The following is a 26447-nucleotide window of genomic DNA, read 5'->3' on the forward strand; positions in this document are numbered from 1 at the left end:
TTGCCACATTCTGGTGGAATCAACGCTGGTATCGTCAGGAGAGAAAGAGTTAATACAAAAGTCTTGACAAATGTATAAAATGTCAATGTGGAATGCTATTTTATGGTAGTTATAGGGGGGGGGGGGGAGGAGTATCAAGCTTATATTAAGTAAATCTGACAAATTTTTTATACAAATTTTTCCAGTAAATCTCCAACAAAGAATCTGATTTAGCCAACATTTTTTTTTCATTGTAGTATAAATAATGCAAGGTTAAACTTTTCAACACTCAGGTGATTGCTTTGCATCATAGATAATTTTAGGTCTACTTACAAACAGAGCATTAGGGGAAGTATTGAGTTTAGTTTAAAATTTTGTGCAAAATAACTCAAAGGTGTAATGGGAATTTTCCATAACCAATTAAACATTCTATTTTACTCCCCCCCCCCCCCCCCCCCCCCCCATATTTTTTTTCTCTCAACCATCAGCACTCTCACTAAAAAAAAAAATCCCTACCAATGTGATGATGAAATGACATTTATTGTGCATCTTGTTATATAAATATATAGATCTATATACAGTTTGGAACAACCACCTGATACTATCCTACCACCACGGCAATAGGTAACTTGTCTTTGTCACTTTCAGCCAGGTAACTCTCTTCGTCGACTGCCACCTTGAACACTCTGAAGTTCGCCCCATGGGCGCCGCTGAAGTCCAGTGCGTTAGAATGAAATAGCTGGGCTCTGGCGGATACAAAGTAGAGTCTGTTCTCATCACTGTATCTTGATCCAAGGGCAATACCGTCTGGCCACTGGATTGTCTCCCAGTTTTGAATGATCGGGACCTGAGTTACTGCCCTTACTTCCCCTTCAGTAACACCTTGATCTATTAAATCTTTTTCAGCATTCCACCTGATTTAACAAGCAAAATTATTTTAAAAAGTGGGAAAACACCACACAATCACTGCAATATATCTCAATACTATTTTCCCTTTTCCAATACAAAACTAACGTATTATTTACCACTAAGTAATAACTAAGTTGTTAATGTTTTGATTGATTCACTTATCGTCTTCAACTGTGGATAACTATACACAATTTAAACTTAGTCCAAGAATGAGAAGTTGGACCAAAAAAAACATACACATAATGACGGACGTGGTGAGTTAGTATAACCTTTGTTAAAAAAAGAGCAGGAAATGTTGGTATAGTTTGACTAATTCTAATGAATTTGTTTGCAAGAACATTTCAGTCCCAGGCCCCTGACACACTGCTACGAAGCACTACGTTTTGACGGGGTGGGACATTTGTAAATGTATTAGACACACGTTCAATTTATTTATTTATTTATTTTGGGGGAAAAAAACAATGGCAGATATCTATGTTTTATATGTATTTTGTGTTTAGAAAAACAACCTTATTTGTTATGTAAAGACAAATAGTTATTTTGTCATTTGATTACAATTGCACTTCTTAGCTGGCTAATTCTTCAATGGAAAAAAAAACAAAAACTTGGACACGGTTCTCGAAAACTGTTCTAACGATTTTACTAGAAATTTGACAGTCACTAGTTAATCGGCCACACTGGAAAAACTCTTTATTTTAAACAAACATGCGTCATCGGGTATTTCCGCTTGTCGTCATTAAATAACTTAAACTTTCAGAAACATTTTGCGCGCCGTCTTCTAAGTCTGAATCTATAAGCCTATCAGTAGAATTGTTTACATTCGCTTAACCAGGGTTTTCTTCGTGGGTCGGGGTAAAGTGTTCCGTTTCTTTAAAACCAGTTAGTAAGAGTAAAAGAATCGCTCTTACAGGAAATGATTAGCGTCATAAAGGAGGAATTGTCATATTAAAAAAAAAAATCTATGTTACTTGTTTTAAAGCTTGTTGTGCAATTAGGTCACTAGCATCATAATGTCTGTGAGAGGTGGGGAGGGGTGATATTGTCAGAAAAGCAAAAAAAAAAAAGCGATTGGGAATATAATCGATGGTCCATGTAAGTTTAAGTATTTAAAAAAAAAATGATAGCTGTTCTTCTGAGCGTTTCGCACAACTTGCATATTTTTCTTTTACATGTAATGATTAAAAAAAAAAGGGGGGGGGGAGTAGGCATTTGTCAATTTTGTGTTCACTGGAATCTGGTGTATCATAGTTCACAATAATAATGATGACAATCTCTTCGATTTTAAAGATTACGGGTGAGTGCAGCGTTTCGCATGACTACGCAAACCCAGTTGCGCTCATTTAGATAAAGCCGTTGTCCGCCGGCGGCGGTCTACTTAGGTTTTCTTTTCATCTTTTTCACCTGTCTTTGATAAGGGCTTTTTGGGTCTCGGATGTATGTCCCGCGGCGGCCTTGTGAGAGCTCTCCAACGTCACGTGCTCTCAGCTACTTTCCTCCATGCCAGTGAGGGCGAAATTCTTCTAGTGCTATTAGAGCATGGAATGGGTTGCCTGAGCTAGCCAGAAAAACCAGTGGCTTAGCAGAATTTAGGTCATTGGTTAACATGCATGACGCGTAGGACGTAATCATCTTTTTTTTTTTTTGAAGTAACGTCTTTACTGTATATAAGAAATGGTGCCTGAGTTTGATCTTTATAACGGGAACATCTTTTACGCTGTCCTCCTTTAAGCTCACCAAACAAGATCGCCTTTGGGATGTGGTCGTCTCCAATGAGGTACCAGTGCACGAACCAGCGCAGATGTTGAATAGTAGACTAATTATTGCTTCTATACTCAGTGTATTCTATTCACACCTTTGGCGGAAGCGTTCGAGAAGCATAAAATGTCTTCGATAGAGCCCCCAAGCTCACAATATGTATTGATTACAATCTTTATTTTTTTTTAGTGTTAGATAGATAGATAGACAGACTTACAGATAGATAGATAGATAGATAGATAGATAGATAGATAGATAGATAGATAGATAGATAGATAGATAGATAGATAGATAGATAGATAGATAGATAGATAGATAGATAGATAGATGGATAGACAGACAGACTTACAGATAGATAGATAGATAGATAGATAGATAGATAGATAGATAGATAGATAGACAGACTTACAGATAGATAGATAGATAGATAGATAGATAGATAGATAGATAGATAGATAGATAGATAGATAGATAGATAGATAGATAGATAGACAGACTTACAGATAGATAGATAGATAGATAGATGGATAGACAGACTTACAGATAGATAGATAGATAGATAGATAGATAGATAGATAGATAGATAGATAGATAGATAGATAGATAGATAGATAGATAGATAGATAGATAGATAGATAGTATCGTATAGTATAGTATAGTGAAGACTAACGTTCGTTAAACAAAGCTTTATGATTTTTTAATTATCGTCAAAACGTCACCTACCGTAACGGGCTACACTAGTACTTAGCGATGTGTAACAAATATGTTTGTAGACAAAAAAAAATGCAAAAATTTAAAAGCAAAACAATGACTACAATTTTTTTTACTTTAAGCCTGATTTAAATTTAACACTACACATTTACTTCTGCCAATAAGGTATTATGTATCCTATTTTTCTGGATTTGAAAAAAAAAAAAAAAAAAGAAAGCAATAGCCACTCTTAATTTAAATTAGAAAAAAAAAAGTTCCTAATCTTGGACACTATGTTAATGACATTGACCTTTGAAAAGAAACCGAGAAATTGTGATTTGAATCTTTAGGAATGGGATCCTTTTTATATTAAATATGGAGCACCTTCTACATGTTTGGAACTCGTGAAGTACAATCAGGACCACTGCTCTCTCATACGATCTTCGCAGTTCTTTATCTTCAGTTATTTACAACCAGGACCACTGCTCTATCATACGATCTTCGAAGTTCTTTATCTTCAGTTATTTACAACCAGGACCACTGCTCTCTCATACGATCTTCGCAGTTCTTTATCTTCAGTTATTTACAACCAGGACCACTGCTCTCTCATACGATCTTCGAAGTTCTTTATCTTCAGTTATTTACAACCAGAACCACTGTTCTCTCAAACGAACTTCGCAGTTCTTTATCTTCAGTTATTTACAACCAGGACCACTGCTCTCTCATACGAACTTCGCAGTTCTTTATCTTCAGTTATTTTTTACAACCAGGACCACTGCTCTCTCATACGATCTTTGCGGTTCTTTATCTTCAATTATTTTTTACAACCAGGACCACTGCTCTCTCATACTATCTTTGCAGTTCTTTATCTTCAGTTATTTTTTACAATCAGGACCACTGCTCTCTCATACGGTCTTCGCAGTTCTTTATCTTCAATTATTTTTTACAACCAGACCACTGCTCTCTCAAACGATCTTCGCAGTTCTTTATCTTCAGTTATTTTTTAAAATCAGGACCACTGCTCTCTCATACGATCTTTGCAGTTCTTTATCTTCAGTTATTTACAACCAGGATCACTGCTCTCTCATACGAACTTCGCGGTTCTTTATCTTCAGTTATTTTTTACAATCAGGACCACTGTTCTCTCATACGGTCTTCGCAGTTCTTTATCTTCAATTATTTTTTTACAACCAGGACCACTGCTCTCTCATACTATCTTTGCAGTTCTTTATCTTCAGTTTATTTTTTACAATCAGGACCACTGCTCTCTCATACGATCTTTGCAGTTCTTTATCTTCAGTTATTTACAACCAGGACCACTGCTCTCTCATACGAACTTCGCAGTTCTTTATCTTCAGTTATTTACAACCAGGACCACTGCTCTCTTATACGATCTTTGCAGTTCTTTATCTTCAGTTATTTACAACCAGGACCACTGCTCTCTCATACGATCTTCGCAGTTCTTTATCTTCAGTTATTTACAACCAGGACCACTGCTCTCTCATACGATCTTTGCAGTTCTTTATCTTCAGTTATTTACAACCAGGACCACTGCTCTCTCATACGAACTTCGCAGTTCCTTATCTTCATTTATTTTTTTGTATTATTCTTTGACAGCACATTTGTTTCACTAGTCAAAAGCATATTTGTTTCACTAGACAGGGCACTTTTGTTTCACTAGTGAACAACATATTTGTTTCACTAGACAGGGCACATTTGTTTCACTAGTCAAAAGCATATTTGTTTCACTAGACAGGGCACATTTGTTTCACTAGTCAACAGCATATTTGTTCACTAGACAGGGCACATTTTTTTCACTAGTCAACAGCATATTTGTTTCACTAGACAAGGCACATTTGTTTTACTAGTCAATAGTGCATTTATTTCACTAGTCAACAGTACATTTGTTTCACTAATCAATAGTACACTTGTTTCACTAGTCAATAGTACACTTGTTTAACTAATCAATAGTACATTTGTTTCACTACTCAACAGCACATTTATTTCACTAGCAGACACTTGTTGCACTAGGCAGCGATATACTTGTTTCACTAGTCAATAGTACACTTGTTTAGCTAGTAACGAGTATGCCTACACTTGACTCACTCCAAATTGTCAGCTCTCGCTTTAGGTCCCGGTGAAGAAGAGAAGAAGGATTACAAATACTACAATATTGCGCACATAGCAGCACTTAAAAGATAACATATTCGAGATATAAGAGCGGGTGGGGCGGCGGGGGAGACGTTAACTATGGATTGCGTTGACTATTTTTATTGTGGGTAAAATGGACATTCATTATTTTTGTGGTAAATATCTTGAGTGACATTGCGTTCATCTGACAGATACTCCTGACCTATCCCTTAGTCTGTTGGACAGTTGGGGCACCACACAAGATCTGCTGACTGTCCTTCTTCATTCCTCTCTGTCTTTTGCCTTGGATAGAATCTCCCTCAAGGGCTGGTCCGTCCATTCTTTTGTCTTCCCACCTGTGTGCCTCTTCTTCTTTTTTCCTGGTAGTAATCCCTGAAGAAATGTCTTTGCGAGCCCCGATGACCTTGTAATATGACGGCAGAACTTCACTTTGCGTTTTTTTACACTCACTCTACAGGCTGGAACAATTTTGTAAAAGTTTCAACAGTGTTTTTTTTCCCATTGCTTGTAAAGTACGTCGGGGTTCGAAGTGCAATCCAACTGTTGAATCTTCTGCCCACACCGAAGACTCCACAATTTCTTTAATGTAATGGCGTACCCGGTACCATTACAGGGTTAGCTGCCTGGTCGTGTGGTACGCACTCGGACTTTCATCACAATAGCCCGGACTTAAACATCTGCTGGCTACCACCCCTTCCGTCCTGCATGAGGCCTGGACTTGGATGTAATTATCTTCCTTTCTAAAGGAATCTCTAAAGTTGATAAAACAAAACATCTCCCAAGGCCAAAAAAAAAAAAGTTCGGGTACTTAAGGATAATTATCCATTTAGTTTCTACTTACTTATAAACAGCATCTTTTGATAATGCGCCATAATACAAACTCCTTTTACCAAAGACCATGGCGTCAGAGTTAGAGACCTTGTCTCCCACATATCGAACGTAACTACTAAAGTCAGAATCATTTTTCCGTAAAACCCAAGTCGGTATCTGCCAAAGTTTCTTGGAGCCCAGTGCTGAGTAGTAGACGTAGTTAAAGCTGGGCGACATGGCGATGCCGTTGATGCCGTATGGCCATGAGTAGTTCACACCAATGATGTTAATGTTGCTGAGGATGAAAACGACAAACTGAAATGTCTTCTACCTCGTGTTTTTATCTTATCTTATAAAATACAGAACATCTAAAACATTTCACAAACAGATTATATCGTATTGTTTCTACAGTCTTGGTGTAGCAAATGTCTCACCTATCGTTATCAAATCTCATGGAATTGTGTTTGTAGCTCCAAGTCTCATTACTTGTTAAATCAAATACAACCAGCTGTTCACCTAATTATAAATAGCAATGAAATAGATAAGTAGGGATAAATATAATAGGAGTCGCAAATATAATATGATAATTATGTTGATGGTCTATTTTGTTGATGAGTATATATATGTTACTGGTGCATGCGAGTCCATATGACACAACAACAGAATGAATCAAGAATATACTTAATAACGCAGGCTGATAACTTCAACAATTTAATAAACAATAAAAAGGGCACAGTCCTCTGTCGTCGCTAGCCTAGCGTCGTCCTCTTAGGCGTCTTGTCCGTTATTCTTCTTGTTCATAATCCTACTCTGTTCTTACTCGTCACATTACTTAGGAAAAACCCGATTCACATCAACTTCTACGCATCTTGTGTCATTACATATTTCCTCCCCCCTTTATCAAAAAAAAAATTTTGTCAATTTTTTTTTTTTCAGTCTAAAACACTATCCCTACTGTCATGTCTGTACAATATATATGGCCAAAATTTTGGGGAAAGACAAAACAAACATATATCTTGATCTTGATGGACATCATCATGTTTCCCATCTTCATCAGTTCCTGGTAAAATTGTCCATGTTCCTATGTCACAAAGTTCACACTGTAGTTGAATGTTGACACCAAGAAAACAATACAGTTATTAGTAAGAAAATATCTGGTATGCGGTGTTCTAATCATCACTCATTGACGATAAAATAGTATAGTACAGTGTAATAGTTTCACCAACCAATAGTACTAAGTCCATCAAGACATGTATACAGTCCCCATACGACGATGCCTTTGTCGATTCCACAGACATAAAACAGTTTTTCAGAGTAAATACACATGTATATAGTCCACATACGAAGATGCCTTTGCTGACTCCATAGGCATAAAACAGAGTTTTTCAGAGTAAATACTGTTATTGGCTATATGTATGTTGGTGGTTGCCTCATATCACACCAAACCCCTCCTGTCAGACAAAATGTAATATTTGTGTCAAAACAACTTTCCAAATTATTCTACCTAACTTTTTTTGTTGGGTACCAATAAGTATATTTTCTCTCCACTTACCATTTCCAAACTGACCTAGCCTTTTACTAATGGATGATAATGATTATATAAAAAAATAATGACTGTAGATGATCATACTTACTTTAATTTACACCTTTGACTTCAATTATTGAAATTTTATAGTTATCTCCCTTGATTTAATAAAATTCCCAATTTATATTTTACTGAGTTATCTTCCTTTAAAGGAAATAAAATATATAGTCCTTATATAAACAACTTATTCATACCCATTGACTAGAACATATACATATATATACATGCATAAACAAATCAAAATGAATAATCATTATTTACAACAGTTTATCTCACTGTAACTCTTGACAACATGTCAGCTACAATATTAATTTCTCCCCTAATAGCCTCCAATTGAAAATTATATTCTTGTAAAATTAGAAACCACCTGTATAATCTACCATTTTTAATACTTTTTTCTTGCATAAACTTAAGAGGCCTGTGATCAGATAACAATATGAATTTGTTTCCCAGTAAATAGCTTTCCAACTTAGTTACAACCCAAACAACAGCTAAAGCCTCCTTCTCTATGACACTGTATCTCTTCTCAGTATCAGATAATTTCCTACTTACATAAATTATTGGGTGTAATTTATCATACTGTTGCATCAAACAACCTCCTATAGCACTACCAGAAGCATCAGTAGTGACATAGAATATTTTAGAAACATCCGGTAATCTCAATATCAAATTTGTAGAAAAAATATGCTTAACTTTCTCTATAGCTTCTACACACTTTCTATTACAAGTCACTTTTCTAGGCTGTCCTTTCTTTAATAACTGGTTTAATGGATCAACTATCTCTGCTAAATTTGGTATGTATTTTCTATAATAGTTTATCATCCCTAGTATTGATTTAATCTGTTTTTGTGTTGTTGGTATTTCTATTTCTAATATCTTCTTTACATTATCTTCAATGGGACTGATAGTATTATTTTTAACTCTATGTCCTAAAAATGTGATTTCTTCTAAGCCTATCTCTACCTTTTCTGCTTGAACTGTTAGACCATTTTGTTTAATTAACTCAAATATCTCCCTAATTCCTTTTAAATGTTCTTTCCAATCCTCATGAAAAATGCATATATCATCTAAGTAACAGATTACATTTTTTTTATGACCTATAACCGACATCATCATCCTATTAAAGGTAGCTGGAGCATTTATAAGCCCAAAGCTCATAAAGTTCCATTGGAATATTCCATAAGGAGTGATAAATGCAGTATAAGGTTTAGCTCTATTGGTTAAAGGAATTTGCCAATATCCTTTTGTCAGATCCAATTTTGTAAATACTTTAGCATTGGACAATTTGTGTAATATGTCATCAATGTTAGGCATAGGGTAAGGATCAAATTCAGTTATCTTATTTAACTGTCTATAATCTATGCATAACCTTATATCCCCATTCTTTTTCTTTGCTATAACTATTGGTGAAGCATAAGCTGAATTGGATGGTTCCATTATTCCTAGTTTTAATAAGTTGTCTATTTCATCTTTAACTTTTCCCTGTAAGTGTAATGGAATCCTATAAGGCTTCATGAAAATAGGTTTGTCACTAGTTAACTTTATGTCATGCTTTATGATATTTGTTTTTCCTGGCAAACTGGAAAAAATTTCTTTAAAATCATTGATTACATTTATTATGTCTTTTGTTTTTTCTGGAGATAAATTTTCTAAATTCAGTTTTTCCCATGTTTGGTTATCTTTAGTTTCTAGTATAGGAATATTTTTAATATCATTTTCATTAGTTTCCTCATTGATTAAAACAATTAAACATTCATCTACTTGATTTTCATTTTCCACAGTTTCTGTATCTAACTTTTGAGTTTGATTTTCATTGTTTACTTCTGTATCCAAATTTTGAAATTGATTTTCATTTCTCTCATTGTACAACTTCAAATTATTTATATGATATGTTTTTATTTTTCCATTCATATTAATCTTATAGTTTACTTCACTTGTTTTATTTGTAACAACAAATGGACCCTTCCACTGTTTTCCTAATTTGTTTTTTAAGTCAATTACCAAAAGTAATACCTTGTCTCCTACCTCCAATGTTCTTAATTTTCTTTTTTCATTTAAGTTCTCATGTACTGTTTCTTTATATTTCATGTTATTCTCAAAAGCTTCCGCCCATACTTGTTTTAAATCTAAAGCTGTTTCATTGTCATTTTCCTTTTCTATTTTATTTAAGATCAAACTTTCTTTAAAAATTTGTATTTCATCCCTAGGTTTCCTTCCATGTACTAACTCATATGGTGAAAATTGAGTTGCCTCATGAATATTATTTCTAATAGAAAATAGAACAAAATTAATATATTGATCCCAGTTTTCTGATTATTTTCTACAATTTTAGCTAAGGATCTTTTTAAAACACCGTTAAGGCGTTCACAAAGCCTGTTGGCTTCCGGGTGGAATGGCGATGATTTAATGTGTTCAATACCATATTTTAATGTCCATCTTTTAAATAACTCAGATGTAAACATAGAAGCATTGTCTGATAGTAATGTTTTTGGTATCCCATGTCTGATTATGAACTTTTGATCTAAAGCATTAATAATATTTTCTGTGTCTATATTGGATAATACCACTGCTTCAGGATATCTACTGAACATGTCTACTATTGTCAATATGTACTTATTATTATGTTCTGTTTTAGTTAAAGGTCCTATGATGTCTATTGCTATTTTTTGAAATGGTTTATTTGGTTCATCCATTGACTGTAATGGAGCTTTACCTAATTTACCCTTAAGTCCCCTTCTTTGACACATATCACATGATCTTATGTATTTTGATATAGTTCCTTTCATTTTAGGCCAAAATACTTGAGTTGCTAAATTTCTAAAACATTTCTTTATACCCCTATGTCCACTTAAATTACTGTCATGTGACAAAATCATGACATCCTTCCAATACTTTTGTGGTAAGACTAATTGTTTTATTTCTCTATCATTTATTTTTGTTTTTCTAAATAGTATTCCTTCTTCTATGACATATTTCTCCATTGGGTTATTATTTCTCCTGTCACTAATTCTGTCATATGTTTTCCCAATGATGTTATCTTGTTTTTGTTCTTGAGCCAATTTGTTTATTCCTTTCAATTCTTCTGTTTTCATTTCTTCAGTTCCATCTTTCTGTTTTTCTGCTTGCGTTTCGTCTTGTTTTTGACCTTGTATTTCAACTTCTTTCTCTTTATCTTCTTCACCATTAACTATTTCATCATTCATATCAATAAGTTCCTGAGTTTCTTGTTTTGGCTTGTTCTTAGATCTGGTTATTACCATATTACTAATGTAATTTTCTGTTTCAGTATTCCTATTCTGCTGTAACCTTTCATATTTCTTTTCCCATGCTTCAATTTCCTGTCTTGAACATTCCTTCAAACCTGTTAGGTTTCCAATTAACATATCATGTCTCATGTTAGGCATGGCTACTCCCTCACAATGGCCAGTGTAAAAAGGTGTCTCAATAAACACTTTAAATACTTTAAATTTCTTTATACTGCCATCTGCCAACTCCACTTTCCTTGTATATCCCCTATAATATTGCGCCTCAATGAGATCAGCCCGAACCACGAGTGTGTTACAGCCACTATCTCGGATTGCCTTTATTGGAACATTGTTAATAAAAACTGGGTAGAAAGCAAAATTGTTTTTATTTTCCCTAACAAAAAACACTCTGTCAGAATCTCTATTTTTATATTCCCTGCTTTTACTCCTATTGTATGTGTTATTATTGTAATTGTTGTTGTAATTGCTGTACCTATTCCTACTGTCTGCTCTGTAATTATTTCTACTATCTGTCCTATTGTAATTATGTGTACTACTTGATCTATTATAATTATTCCTACTGTTTGACCTGTTTTGTGTTCCCCTGCATCTCATAGCCATATGTCCTTTTTTCCCACATCTATAACATGTAACATCCCTGTTGTTTGACCTATCTCTACTATTGCTATATCTAAAATGTTGGCTATCCCTACTTCTATTTCTACTTCTTTCATTGTTTTCCTGTGTATATCCCACGAGATCAATATTCTTTTTATCTTTACATGAAAAAAGGTTGTTGGGATAGGCATTTTTATATGTTCTTATTATCTCAGTAACATCATCCAAAACTTTGGGATTCCTTTCTTTGATAAACGATTGTAATTGCGGGTCACACTTAGCTACAAAATTATCAAGTAATATAAAATTTTTTAATCCCTCAAAGGTACTGTCAATCTTCTCAAATCCCAGCCATTTATTAAAATAGTCTTTTTCCAAATTTATAGTGGTTTGTGGTTCTATCTGATTGGAAGGTGTGTTTTCAAAATATTTTTTTCTGAATGTGCTGGCATTGTGTCCATATGCATTCAGCAATTCCTTTTTTAAAATTTGGTAGTTATTTTGTACAGTATGATTATGGTTTTGACAAATTGTAAGAGCTTGCCCTTGTACAAAGTCTAACAAAATTTGAGACCACTCTTCCTCCCTTATATTACAATTAACCATTTTAATTTCATATCTCTTTAGGTAATCTGAAATGCAATCTCTAGCCTCCTGAAAGGGTTGTAGTTTTTTCCTCAACCAATGGTTGTTATCACTTGAAATATTAGTGTTGTTTGTGTGATTATTACAATTATTGGTTTCAATGTGATTGTCTGGGGCATTGGTAGTATTAGTATTAGATCTATCATTAGTATTAGTGCTATTAACTTTTTGTTTATTTTGTTCAGCTTCAATTCTCAATTTCTCAAGATCATATTGTAATTTCCTATCTGCTTCTTCTTTTATTAATTGTGCTTCCCTATCCTTTTCTTTCTCTCTACGCTCTGTTTCTTCTCTTCTTTCTTTATCTATTCTATCTCTCTCTATTGTCACCATTTGCTGCACATAGCTAGTTAGGTCCTTCCCTTTAAGTTCTAGCTGTTTAGCCTCAGCAATAATTTGCTGGCGAAAAGTCTCCATATAATCAAAGTTTGGAGCTGTTGCCATTATGCTTATTTTATTTTAAACAATGTCTCAATATAGTTTTGATATGGCCTCCCTATTGGCCTAAATATCACAATTTAGTTTTCACAAAAACTCACTTTCAAATACTTCTTGTAATATATATATATATATTTATATATTTAAATACCTTTGCTCAATGTTATATCAAGAAATATTACCTCAGTGGACTTACTCACAGCCACAATACTTGAATACAACTCAAAATTTTATATCACCTTAATTCAGTGGACTTACTTTAGGCCACATAAACAAATATCAATACCTCAATACTTAATTCAATGGACTTACTTCTTGCCAATAAATACCCCTAGGACTATTCTAGTCACTAGTCTAGATTCAATACAACTTCAATACAACTTCAAATAGATAAATCAATATTATACCTCCAACAGTAAATCACAATCCAGTGATACTGACAAAAAATTTTATTCTGACCAATTAGACTGTGTTTAAACACATCTATAAAATAATGTCAACCGATTAATCGGGACAAAAGATCTATATATAAATAATTACTCCTTAGACTCAGTTGTCCTCAGGATAAAATAGATCTAAGGCTCTCATAGGTATAACAATTTAGTTAATACCTGGAAACAATCTAGAATTTATAATCTAGATTAAACGTGGCTTACCTTATCTACTTAAGATAAAATTACTAATATATAATAAGAATAGTGTAAAATAAACGTAATAAGACACAAAAAAAATAAATCTATTCTAATGAGATGAGACTTTTTAGAGGAAGTATACACTGAAAGAGACAAATAAAGATAACTTCACTTGACTTCTAAAAAAAAATAAAATGTACGTGGATACGAACAAAACAAGACAATCTAAACAATCATCGAGACTTTATTAAATGGAGCAGGTCCACTTTCTAATGTGTCCTATAATGACGCCCTTATCAGGCAACCTGCTCTTAACAAAGATCTACTGTCCCTAATAGACTTAGTTTAATAATAATGGAGAGAAAAAATAAACTTATCTTTAGTTAGATCCCCTTTGTTCAGTCCACGGAGCTACAACGGTCAGTTCCACACAAGTTCCCCACTGTCTTTGTCTTAGGCAAGGCAAGGTGTGCTCCCACAATGGCTACTCGACAGGCAGTACTGAGTTAGGCCAATCTCTCCTGTTGCTGCCACAGTATGGTACGGTTCTCAGATAAAGTCCTCTGGTAGGGTTCCAAGGTTCCGGTTCCACTTGATGATCTGTTGGTGCTGGCTTCTGTCTTCAGGTCAGGAACATAAGTCAATACTGAGACAAGCTGGTGGTGCTGTCTCAAGAGAGGTAAAAAAAATGACAAAGTCCAACTCTCTCTTTTGATGAATATAAATGAGTCAACTTTACAAGTTGATTAGATGGTCACGCAGTGTGGTAGTAGGGTATACCATCACTCGTGTGTAGATTAGATTGTAAGCTCAGCAACACTGCAACAGTCAATTAATAGCTTGAAAAACAAACCTGACAAGGTGACTCGATCCAACGGTCAGCTTGTAGATACTAGATATGTAGACTCAGGTGACTTTCCGTACTCACAATAAACAGATAAACCTGACAAAATGAGGTATCTTCACTCTTGAGTAGTCTTGAGGTATATATATTTAGATAGAGGTATACTGACGACGGACTGCCCTAAATCACTTCAACGGACGAAATAGTTCTGGATTCAGACACAATAGATATACTCAATATAGATCTATATATAGATCCAGGTTCAATCTAAAAATATCTAACCTGGCTGACAAAGCTAGACGCTGGTAACGGTTTCGAATTTTCTCTAATAGAAAGTCTAGATCCACTGGAACAAAGATGCCAAAATCCAGCTGCAGTCCAGATAATTAGCACAGACGTAGGGTAGATCTAGTAGAAATAAACGAATGTTAATCCAGTACTTCTCCAGTGTACTTCGCCAAGTGTAGAATTGTAGATAGATATATCCAGAACACGAAGTTAACTAGATTGTAGATCAAAATGACGCCCTGGCCGTCGTGGGTCGCCACATCTGTTGATGGTCTATTTTGTTGATGAGTATATATATGTTACTGGTGCATGCGAGTCCATATGACACAACAACAGAATGAATCAAGAATATACTTAATAACGCAGGCTGATAACTTCAACAATTTAATAAACAATAAAAAGGGCACAGTCCTCTGTCGTCGCTAGCCTAGCGTCGTCCTCTTAGGCGTCTTGTCCGTTATTCTTTTTGTTCATAATCCTACTCTGTTCTTACTCGTCACATTACTTAGGAAAAACCCGATTCACATCAACTTCTACGCATCTTGTGTCATTACAATTACATTCTTATATTATCTAAAAATTTACAATACAGTAAGTTAGTAACACAAACATTCATTTTTTAATGGTCATTGAAAAATAAAGAGAAAAGGAAAGTAAGGATAATCATTATGGGAATCGAACCCATAACATTCAAGTAACGCTTCACCATCTTAGCTAGCTATATACCTAGCCATATTACTTATGTGTAAAATGTTTGGTTGAAATGTACAATTTAATATTCATACCAGATCTAGTGCCTTTTGACCAGATATACGCCTGTGCGTGAAGCTTTTTTAAGTATGATCTAGCCGTAACTTCAGACCCACCTATAGTGTCAGAAATATACACATATTTAGCTCCTTCCGTTTGTTCAGGGTCAACGTAGTCCAGGACCAAATCATTAAGGAAGCTGGACGTGTGGGGTACGACACTGTCCGGCAGCTCGTGGCTTCTGACCATATCTCCTCGTAAAGTTGTGTACACGACCAACTTGGGTGGGCACAAGTTGGACGGGTGGTCAGTTGTCACCCCAACACGACCTACGTCAATCACATAAAGCAGGTTCTTCCTGCAATGAGAAGAAATCTTAAGATGTGTAACAAGAAATAAGCTCGAGTATGAAGTCTATGGGGATCAAGAACCACAAATCGTGCTTTTTAACGACTGTTAGTCTTCTTTTGGTGAGCTGAAAAATGGTCGACGTAACAGAGGCGCTTTAAAGACCAGTTTAGGCATCCACTTGCTTGAACTGAAATAGAAGAGAGCATCTGGTTGCATCGGGTTGCATGCGTCTTCAGAACGAGAAAGCTAATGCTAAACGACTGCACATCATTTATCAAAAATATCACGTAAAATTTACAATATTACTTCAATTAAACAAAAATAATAATTGACTTTCTAGTGCGAAGATAAAAAACGAACTTGCCAAAGTTGCCTTTAAATATTTGTCTCCTACGAAGTTGGGGTTAAAATTGATACATTTGCGCTGTGGTAAGTCTTCGGGACTTTGTTTTAGTTGTCCTGAGCCCGTAAGTACCATACTTGTGACGAACAATATGAATTCAGAATATATGAAGACAGCGTGACTTTTCAAATGACCCGATACTTTTCGCTTTCACCGATGAGAAACTGTTGTACTTTATGTACTGTCTGTCTTGTGTCTTTCTTAATGCCTTTCTTGGCAATGTACTCCATTAATGAAAATATATCTCAATCTGGGCTCAGTCATACTCGACTTACCGGAGGGGACCCGAACCCGGGCCCACATGTGCGTTGCTACGCCAATAATCTAGGTAAATAAGGTTTACAAAAACCCATTAGTCAGTTATCAATACTGTTACATATAGATCTAGTAGGTATTGTAGGAATGGTTCCCGGTCACTTCATCCTTGGTCACCTCATCGCCGGTCATTTCATCCCCGGTCACTTCATCCCCAGTTACTTCATCCCCGGTCAATTCATCCCCCCTGGTCATTTCAACCGATGGTCATTTCATCCTCTAATCCATTAAATCAGCGATGCCCAAACTACGGCCCGAGGGCCAGATCCGGCCAGAGACGTGCTTCAATCCGGCCCGCCAAAACATTGGAACAAAATGATTAAAAAAAAATGTAAAATTTAGAAAGTTACGATTGATATTTTCTTTAAGTTAGAATTCTCACTCTTTTTTTGGTGAATTCCATCTTTATGTTTGGTATTCTAATATTCATATTCAATATTTTTTTTATTGTAAGAACACAAGTGTTGTTTTTTTTATGTAGATAAGACTTGACAGCTATTTTTAAAATCTTGAAAAATTCCGCTTCTGTCTTGAGCTAGCCGTGTCCTTGACACCTTGTGTGTACAACACAAAGCATCATTGATGCCTCGTTTTGGGTCGTGTTCTTTTAATGTCAAAGCGATTGGTACCGTATTGTTTAACGTTTGTGATTTAATAAAATGGGAAAATCTAAGAAACGAAAAGTGGATTCTGCATATAGAAAAGTGACCAGATCTTTACTTTTTTGTGGAATTCGATAATAAGCCAACATTTTTCATTTGTAAAGAAAGTGTGGCTGTTTTTAAAGAACGTAACATTAAAAGGCATTATGAAACCAAATACATAAACACAAATGGTGACATTCTTGATTTGAGCCATGAAGACAAGATTGCCAAGTTACGAATAGAGATCGTGGGATTGACGAGAATATTTAACAAAAAGAGACAAGAAAATGAGTCGGCGATAAGGGCCAGCTACAGCTCACATCCTAAATAGAGCAGTGAAGCCTTTATCCAATGGCGAATGTGTAAAAAAAAGTGCTTGCTAGCAGTGATGGAAGAAATGTCCTGAAAAGAAGAATGCATTAGAAGCTGTCAGCTTTTCTAGCATGACACTACAAAATTTCCGTTCACATTAAAAGACAGAGCAGCAGAATTCGAAATGTTTTCTATTGCTGCTGACGAGTCCACTGACATAACCGATACCGCGCAACTCTTGGTATTTTTTCGCGGTACAAACAACAATTTTGATATAAGAGGAGTTAGCAGCTATGAGGAGCATGCATGGGACTACAACTGCAGAAGACATGTTCAAAGAAGTGTCAGCCATCATAGAAGACCTTGCTCTTTCTTGGAATAAATTAGTTGGAGTGACTACTGATGGCGCTAGAAATATGCCTGGATCTCACAGCGGACTGACAGCAAGAGTTATTTTAAAAAGTTGAGTCGAATGGAACTGAACCCTTGCGGCTTCACTGCATCATTCACCAACAAAATCTCTGAGGGAAGGTTTTGAATCTAGACTATGTGATGCTGATTATGTTCAGTACTGTACATTCCATCAAATCACAAGCGTTGAATCACAGAACTATCAAAGATTTTCTGACAGAATTCTGAAGACGTTCTATTTCACAGTGAAGTGAGGGGCTGGTTAAGCCGAGGAAAGGTATTAATACGTTGTTTTTTTATTTGAGACACAAAATTGAAATATTTAGGATGGAAAAATCAAAACAAGTGCCACAACTGAACGACCCCTCGTGGTTGTGGGATTTGGCTATTTTATGCGACATCACATCACATCTAAATGAACTCAACACCAAACTACAAGGGAAAGACACATTGCTTTCGCATGTGTGTGCAGACATGAGCGCTTTCCAAACAAAATTGCAACTCTTCATTCAACACTTCCAACCTGAACCACTCTACAAAATGATGAGCAGCTAAATAAAGAAAAAAATTATCCAACTTCTGAGGCTCTTGATGAATAATTTCTGTGAAAGATTTGTGGATTTTCATAATTTAAAAATGAAATCCGTCTTTTTCAAAATCCATTTGCTGCCGATGTGTCAAGTGCCCGACAGATCTGCAACTGGAACTGATTGACTTAACAGCCAGACATCCCTGCTTGACAAATTTCAAGTCATGCAGACTATTGACTTCTACTGCGTGTTACCTAAGAAACTTTTCCAAATCTTCGGAAACAAGCGTTAAGGGTGATCACAAGTTTTTCAAGCACTTATTTGTGTGAATAAACTTTTTCAGTGATGAAATATGCGAAATCCATGTTACGTAATCGACTCACGGATGAACATCTAGATTCAGTGCTCCGACTTGGTGTTTCATCTATGCAGACAAATATTCAGAAGATGGTTTTGGATAAACTCCATGCATCACATGAATTTATGTAAGTAGGTCCACAAATAAAACTAATAAAAATAGCTTACTGTATTTTTTTTTCCTTTTTGGTGATATGGCCCGCGACACGAATGCCAAAAATTAAAATGGCCCGCAGACCAAATAAGGTTGGGCATCACTGCATTAAATAATTATTGTAAAAAGTATTAAATTAACCCTATTTCATACATTTATTTACACGAAAAAAAAAGTTGACATATTAAATAAAAATAGAATATAATGTCATTAAAATATAAAAATAATTAACATCTATAGGTATAGAGCTAATGTAAAAAATTGTGTTTGCGTGTTAATTGAAATCTATAAGACAGGCTATTGATAGGAGGTACAGAAGATGATCCATTTATTCCTATTGCTTAAACCGTTTGTAACTTTTGGCCAGTGTTTCTTGAAGCCACGTTTATAAGAATAAATAAAATGTTACATCGGAGTTTGAAATGGCACTCTCCTAGTCAAGAAATAACGATTGACAAGTAAAGTGAAAGTGAAAGATGGCCATCAAGAGATAAGTTATCAGCGGCATGGAGTATAATGATGAAATGACCCGTCACCGTGGTAACGATGTCTATAAAAGCAAGCCTAGGATTTACAGTACTACACATATATACTACACTGTATATATACAGTATCAATCATTATCTGGTTAGTATCTCAGACACGACAAGCGCTAAAAGGCTTAATCTACTCTGGAACTTGTGAGCCATGGAATAAAAAATATGACGTCATGCATTCATTTGCATTGGAAATAGATTTAACTCGAGCGATTAAAAAATAGACACCTCGAACTAAACCCATCTTTTCACTTCGAATAAACATGCATATATTCCATCTCTTTGATTGAGGATTTTTCTAATGTGCCTTGACATAACATGATAGTAGTTGGCGCTATGACTACACTAAAAGTTACCTGGGGTCTACTGCCACGCTCATGGGCAGCTGAAGGGCTTTACAATCTCCGAGTTTGTTGGCCTCAAAGTTTGGAAATGGCTCTAGAAGATTGTTTGGTGAGATTTGGTTCAAACCTGCAGGGACGCCTGTCATCATTTGAAAGAAAACTGTGTTTAACCATTGTACTTTTGAAAATAATTAATTCTATTTTTAATTACATTCTTTCTGTTACATTTTAGTAGAGTTGGCTTATACATAGACGTAACAGTGAATAGCACCAAGGTATGGCTGACAGAGGACAATCAGAATGGGTCTCCTTGCGACGAAGATTTTTTGAGTTTCCAAGTGCAATATGCTCTTTACATTTTTCACGTATCGAGAAAGCTTTTTATAATAAAAAGAAAATACTGTGTTTTTTGTGTCTGGCGGAACATGGGGCGGGGCGTCTATATTCGCCTTTAATATGTGTGTGATATAAGTCGTAGGTGCACACCCATGTCTTCCACCTTCTCTTCTTTTTATATTAATATTATGAAATGGTTAAATACATTATCTCTGGCTAACTGCTAATAAGGTTTTGGCATTTTTTTTTTTACAAAACTTATATCAATTCAATCTGTCTGTCTGGTAAAAAGTTTGTTCACGTTATTTCTCCGACACCCTATGTAGGATCAAGCTGAAATTGTGCACAATTATTTCTTCAACCTGACAACACAAGAATAAAAACAAGATTACAAAGAGAGTTTGTGTTACACAAACTCAGAGGCGGCCCCCGTCGAAGTCGGATCCCTGTCGGATCTGCATATTCGCAAATAATATTCAAGAGGTGATTTAATTTTGATGGTCAAAAGTAATAATGTTTCAAAGATTCATTTGCCGTAAATTTAAATTTGAATTAAATAAAAAAAAGTAGATTAGTTTTAGTATATTAAAACATTGCAATATTGATCAAAACGTTTGGAAATGAAAATCTACACTTTTTTTTACACTTTAAGTTTAGAAATTGAAATTCTACATCTTAATCTAGTCTATTTTAGTCTTAACTAGATCTAGAAATTGTAGATCAAGACTCTAAAATAATTTTAATTATAATATAAATCCAGATCTAGATATACTGTAATAAAAATCTAGATCTAGTTTAAAAAATCTAGAATAGATCTAAATCAAGATATCATTCCTTTTTTAAAAGCGAGTCACATAACGAGGCTTAATAAACATTACTATACCGAGTTCTTTTTTCATTTCATTTAAAGAATTCATTCCATATGACGTCAAAGGAAAAAAAAACACTACGTCACACGGCCTAGCTAGACTAAAAATCGTCTTCATCGATACGAGCCATTTATCGAGTGTTCATAGACATTGGTGCACCGAGTGCGTTCTTTAAGCATTTCTTTTAAAGAATTCATTCCATATGACGTCAAAGGAAAAAAACAACACTACGTCACACGGCTTAGTTAGACTAAAATATGTTTTCATTAATCCGAGAAATTTTTCGAGGGTTAATAGACATTGGTGCACCGAGTGCGTTCTTTTAGCATTACATTTAAAGAGTCATTCATATGACGTCAAAGAAAAAAAATTCCATTACCTCACAATAGGCTAGTACCGGTACCATAAAAAAATGTCTTTATTTACACGAGATATTTAACGAGGGTTCATAGACATTGGTGCACTGAGTTCTAATAGAATTTATTTAAAGAGGATCAAAGCCGCATTGTTTTTGCGTTTTGTCTGTCAGTCGGTCTGTCCGTCATCTTGGTATAAAAAAAACAACAACTAAAAGTTATTAAAAATTAATTAACCTTTATTTTACGTTTCAAAACATCGCAATAATTTTTAGGTATGAACACAATTGAATAGTTTATATAATAGATTGTTCCGGATGTTTGTATAAATAGTAAAAGAAAAAGAGAATTTCAGATAAATGTAATACCGTTAATTACATTTTTTGGATGGTCTCGTATAAAAATTAGATGTACTACAGCCATGTGGAAAGATTTTCATACCTTACTTTGGTGTTTGGATTCTGTTTTCCTTAAAAATCGGAACATAATATTAACGATAATTAGATTTTTTAATGTTTTAGGTAGAAAGTTAAATGTACTGTAAGAGAGTAGTGAGTTAAAATACTTTTCATAAAAATCCGTAAAAACATTATTTTGTAAATGAGAAGATTATTTGTTTATTAATTAGAAGAGGGAGTTCAAACAATTATTTGGCGTTAGTAGATTTTTAAAAAAATTCGGAACTTTCTGGCGACGATTTGTAAGAAACAAAATCCGGAACATTCTTTATCGATTACAAAACTTCTATGTTATGTTTCAGCAAGAAAATTAAATGTCTAAAAAGTAATGTTCAGTAATCAATTCTAGTAAATTACTTTTTTTTAAAGCCCTGAACAACCTATTGTCGATATTTAAAAAATTTGTTTAAAGATAAAAATACGGAACAATTTGATATTGATAACCAAATTATAGTGACGCATTGTCAAATAATATAAGTGTAATATTAGTAAATTATGCGATTTCAAACAATCATTAGGCATAATTCATGTTTATAAAACAATATCCGGAACATTTTTACACTTAATGAAATATAAGTCAGTATAGAGATTTTGATTTAGCTATTTACATAAAAAACGGAACAACATATTATTGATAATGTGTTTTTGCAACGTTTAAGCATGGAAATTGAATGTAATATAAATTAGAAGAGCAAACAAACATTTGTTGGGGTTGATTAGTTTTGCACCAAAAAATCCGGAACAATCAATTTTTAGATAATTAAAACTATTGAGATGTTACAGGAGGAAAATTAAAGGGTAAATCAGATTTTCAATTGCTTTTAGAGTTACAGTTTTTTTAATCTAATCGTGACGGACAAACCGACCAACAGACAAAACGCAAAAAAATAAGCTTCTTTTATTCGGATGGGGGCACTAAACAAAAAAAAATAAAATCTGATTTTTTTAAAAAGTTTAAGGAATTGGTTTAGCACCTGATCATGTTGCGACGTTACGCTACTGCACGAAAATCGCTGCATAAAAAGTCCATTTAAAAAAATGTGCGTGATATTTACATACAAAGTGCATTATTAGCCTTTATAAACAAACAGAAATGTTTTCTTTTTAATTTTAGCAGCTAGTTGACCAGAAAAAACATCTTTAACTATTATTTATATTTGTTATAAACATTTCCTGCACATTTTTAAAATATATTTGACTTAGTGATACTGAATATACACAGAAATTATCCATCTTTGTTACCATATTGTAACATTGCCTCCCTTACATTTACGTGATTGTTTTAGAATTGGTGTATTTTTATGAAAAAATCGCTTGCATAATTAATTTTATAAATTAAACGGTTTGCTTTTAGAAAATCAAAAGTAGCCGTTGCACCTAAACTTTTCAAGCCGCATTTAATGATGAAATAATATTTTTCATATCTCTTCTAGTTTTCGAGATCTGAGTGTGACAGACGGACAGACGGACATTTTACAGAAACCTAATAGCGGCTTTTTCCCCTTACGGGGGCCGCTAAAAAGATTACCAAGTATTGGTAATTATTATATATTTTTTTGGTAAGCCTATCTCGAACAAGTGAAAGAAATTGTACTTGGCTGAAGTGGTGTAAATGCTTTTAAAAAGCAATTACGATAAAATCCACCCAGATATTCCTTTCTTTCTCCCTCCCCCCACCAATTTTCCCTAGTCCAGATAAGTGATAGGATCTTAGCGTATTGAGAAAGCTAAAAGCATGAAATAGTGCTAAACAAAAACAATTGGTAAAAACAGTATTAATCGCACAGATGTATTGTTGTTGGCCTAGCTCTAGATCTATTTAAAATTTAATTAAATGACTATTCCAAACTAATTGATACAGTTACTTTTTGTGTATAAGCTTTGCTTTTTTTTTTTTAATTAAAAATGTTTGTTCTTGTTTAAATGTTACATTGCTTGACTGACCTTTAGCTGCTTTGAGCCGAGGCACGGTGACAAAGACGTCGCCAGAGAAGCTGTCGTATTGCACTCCAGAGATATGGCAAAACTGAGGGTCATAATCCCCACTGGCTATGTACTGATCCTTCATGCCGGGGTTATCCCAAACCCAGTCTAACTTCACCGCTTCGAAGATCACCTCAGACTTGACCACACCAAGCAGCACGACCCCGACCAAATAGAGATGACTGTATCTGTACATTTTACAAACGTTGGACTTGAAGGTTAGCCTTAAAAGTGAGACTTCGTCAGAGCCCTAATAGTGAGACTTTGTCAGAGTCCTAATAGTGAGACTTCGTCAGAATCCTAATAGTGAGCCTTCTTCAGAGTCCTAATAGTGAGACTTCATCAGAATCCTAATAGTGAGATTTCGTCAGAATCCTAATTGTGAGACTTCGTCAGAGCCCTAATAGTGAGACTTCGTCAGAGTCTGACTTTGAACTAGAACTAGATGTTTTGTTGATTAGCTGGAACACAAGAATAAGTTCAATCGGCGAAAAGTTGTCCTTATATTAAAGTTAAAAAGTAAACCCATGATTCAGGACTTTTCTTATCAATGACGAGAAGAAGGCATGTGTCAGGAACAGGTGAATAAGTAACACACCTGCGTATAGTGCACAGTATGAATGTGCAAGTTGTTGTTGATGTTGTTTTAATCGTGAATACACACCAGGATCATCTTAACTTACAAATTACAGACTTTCTCTACATTCATGCGATATTCTAATTAATTTAAAATGTATTCATTTATTCTTATTAGCAGAGCCTGGAATTTATTTTATTCAAAATTCGCCAGTCTTTTTAAATATTTCCTATAAAGGAAATAATTCCCAGGCCTACTAGCTGAGTGACCAGATATTAATATAATAAGATATCTCCCAATTCACCGTTCGACGCGGGAGGATCTAAATCTAATTACGTAAGCTGAGCTCTGAATGTATTCTATTTAAAATTGAGTAATAATAATAAGGCTTGTCTTCGAGTCCGAAGATTAATGAAGATTGCAATATTCCCAGTGTCTACGCAGCCCCAGCTGTGACCTACATATTTTGCCACATTCAAGACAAGCATATCCATTTTAATGTCCGCCGGTAGTCGATTGATATTTTCTTTTCGCCGCTCTGTCCTCGGACGGATTTTTATTTGGTCTCAGCCAATATTGAATTATAACTCACCATCTCATATTATTAATGTCATATTTTAATAAGATTACAAGGCCAGTGTTTTAGGAAATTACTAGCTACTAAATAGTTAATTACGAACATAAACATATCAAATCAAGCCTATATGCACCAAGGGTAGTGAGTAGTGGTCCGTTAGGCATTATTACATATTCATTAAATACTATTGTCTAGATTCGATTTCTTTCTTTCGAAAAAAAAATTAGAACATAATGAATTCAATTCGACGAATTGTTTTATTTATAAGATGAGCACACAGACCTACAGTGGCGTAGCATACATGGCGCGAAGGGGCTTAATGAACCCGGGCCCACAACCATTAGAGGCCCACTGCGTTTGGGCCCATGACTCTTGACTTGTTGAGAACTTAGGGGTGACACCTAAGTGAAAAAATAAATTCAATTTTGTAAAAACCGATTTAAAAAATAGAATACAGAAAAAGCTCCCTCAAAATATCCTGAACGTTGTATTAAAATTTATGTTAACTTCAAAACCAGTGTTTGAAGCTTCAATGTTAGGATTTGCTTTCTATGAAGTTTTGTAAATTGTCATGGTGGCTAGCCCTAATCGTTCGTTCGAGGTGACAATCGTTTCCATATTGTCCCATTCGTTTTTTTTTCCTTGTCTGTTCATAAAACCATTGGTAGTATTACAGGGGGGGGGGAAAGGGAGAGTTTCGTCAAGAAACAGGATAGTCCTGATTGTCAATAATTAAAATTTCGACACAGCTGCAAATTATTCAATTTTTTCAAAGCTCAATATGTTTTTATTTTGTTTTGTATTTAAAATATGTAATATCATCATTATTTTTTAGTCATTTCTTATGGTCTTTTATTTCCAACCTTAGCGTTCAGGCTGAACTGTCAGCTGGTAAACGCACCAACAAAATAATTAACTATGAACAATTTTGGATCTTCGCTCTTTGTAATGAACATGAAAATCTGATCTTGTTTTGACCACCCGCTAATGCTCCTATATCTGTGACTATGACTTTATAATTGATGAATTTCATCGGGTATAGTACAATGAACAGTGTATTTGAACATGAACTATATACGACTTCTCAATCATCATCATCATCATCAAACTCCATTAGAGTGAGGGCTTGAGAGGCTCAAATCCTCTCTTGCAAAAGCCCTGGAAAGAAACCCTGCTGTCTTGCGCAGTGCATAAATGTCGCCATACAGGTCGAGAATTTTGGGTTTCCCAGACCTGTCGAGACGGAGATCAGCAAGTCTGGGGCAGTCAAACAGAATATGAGGCACGGTTTCCTCTTCTTCCCCGCAGCGGGGGCACCGTGAATCAAAATTTGGCCATAGCCGCGAGAAATATGAGCCAACAGGGCAGTGGCCTGTCCTGCACTGTGCTATAATAGCTTGATCAGGCCTGGACAGCCTCCACCACGGGAAGTGTGGTCAGGGCGCCTCATGCGCTCCCAGACTCCACGGGCTTTTTGAGACTTGTCCCAGCACTCAAACCACTTTTCCATTTCTGTTTTTTGTATTATAGCCAGGGCTTGATGAAAGCTTACAGCCTGATCAGTGGGTGGAATTTGCCCTCCCTGGTGGGCCAAA

The 26447-nt window shown here is 35.0% G+C and overlaps 1 protein-coding gene across 1 annotated transcript; it reads right to left on the bottom strand.

The window, feature by feature from the left end:
• Positions 1-500: 500 nt before the first annotated feature.
• On the bottom strand, positions 501-24204 carry LOC106071443 (protein yellow-like). Its single transcript, XM_013231551.2, has 6 exons — positions 23660-24204; positions 19709-19835; positions 15456-15697; positions 6729-6810; positions 6326-6589; positions 501-893 (listed from the first exon to the last, which is right to left on the bottom strand). The coding sequence occupies exons 1-6, from the start codon at positions 23892-23894 to the stop codon at positions 581-583; spliced, it is 1263 nt and encodes a 420-aa protein (XP_013087005.2). The 5' UTR covers positions 23895-24204; the 3' UTR covers positions 501-580.
• Between the last annotated feature and the right edge of the window lie 2243 nt (positions 24205-26447).

Source organism: Biomphalaria glabrata, chromosome 6, assembly GCF_947242115.1.
Source record: "Biomphalaria glabrata chromosome 6, xgBioGlab47.1, whole genome shotgun sequence".
Lineage (NCBI taxonomy): Eukaryota > Metazoa > Mollusca > Gastropoda > Planorbidae > Biomphalaria > Biomphalaria glabrata.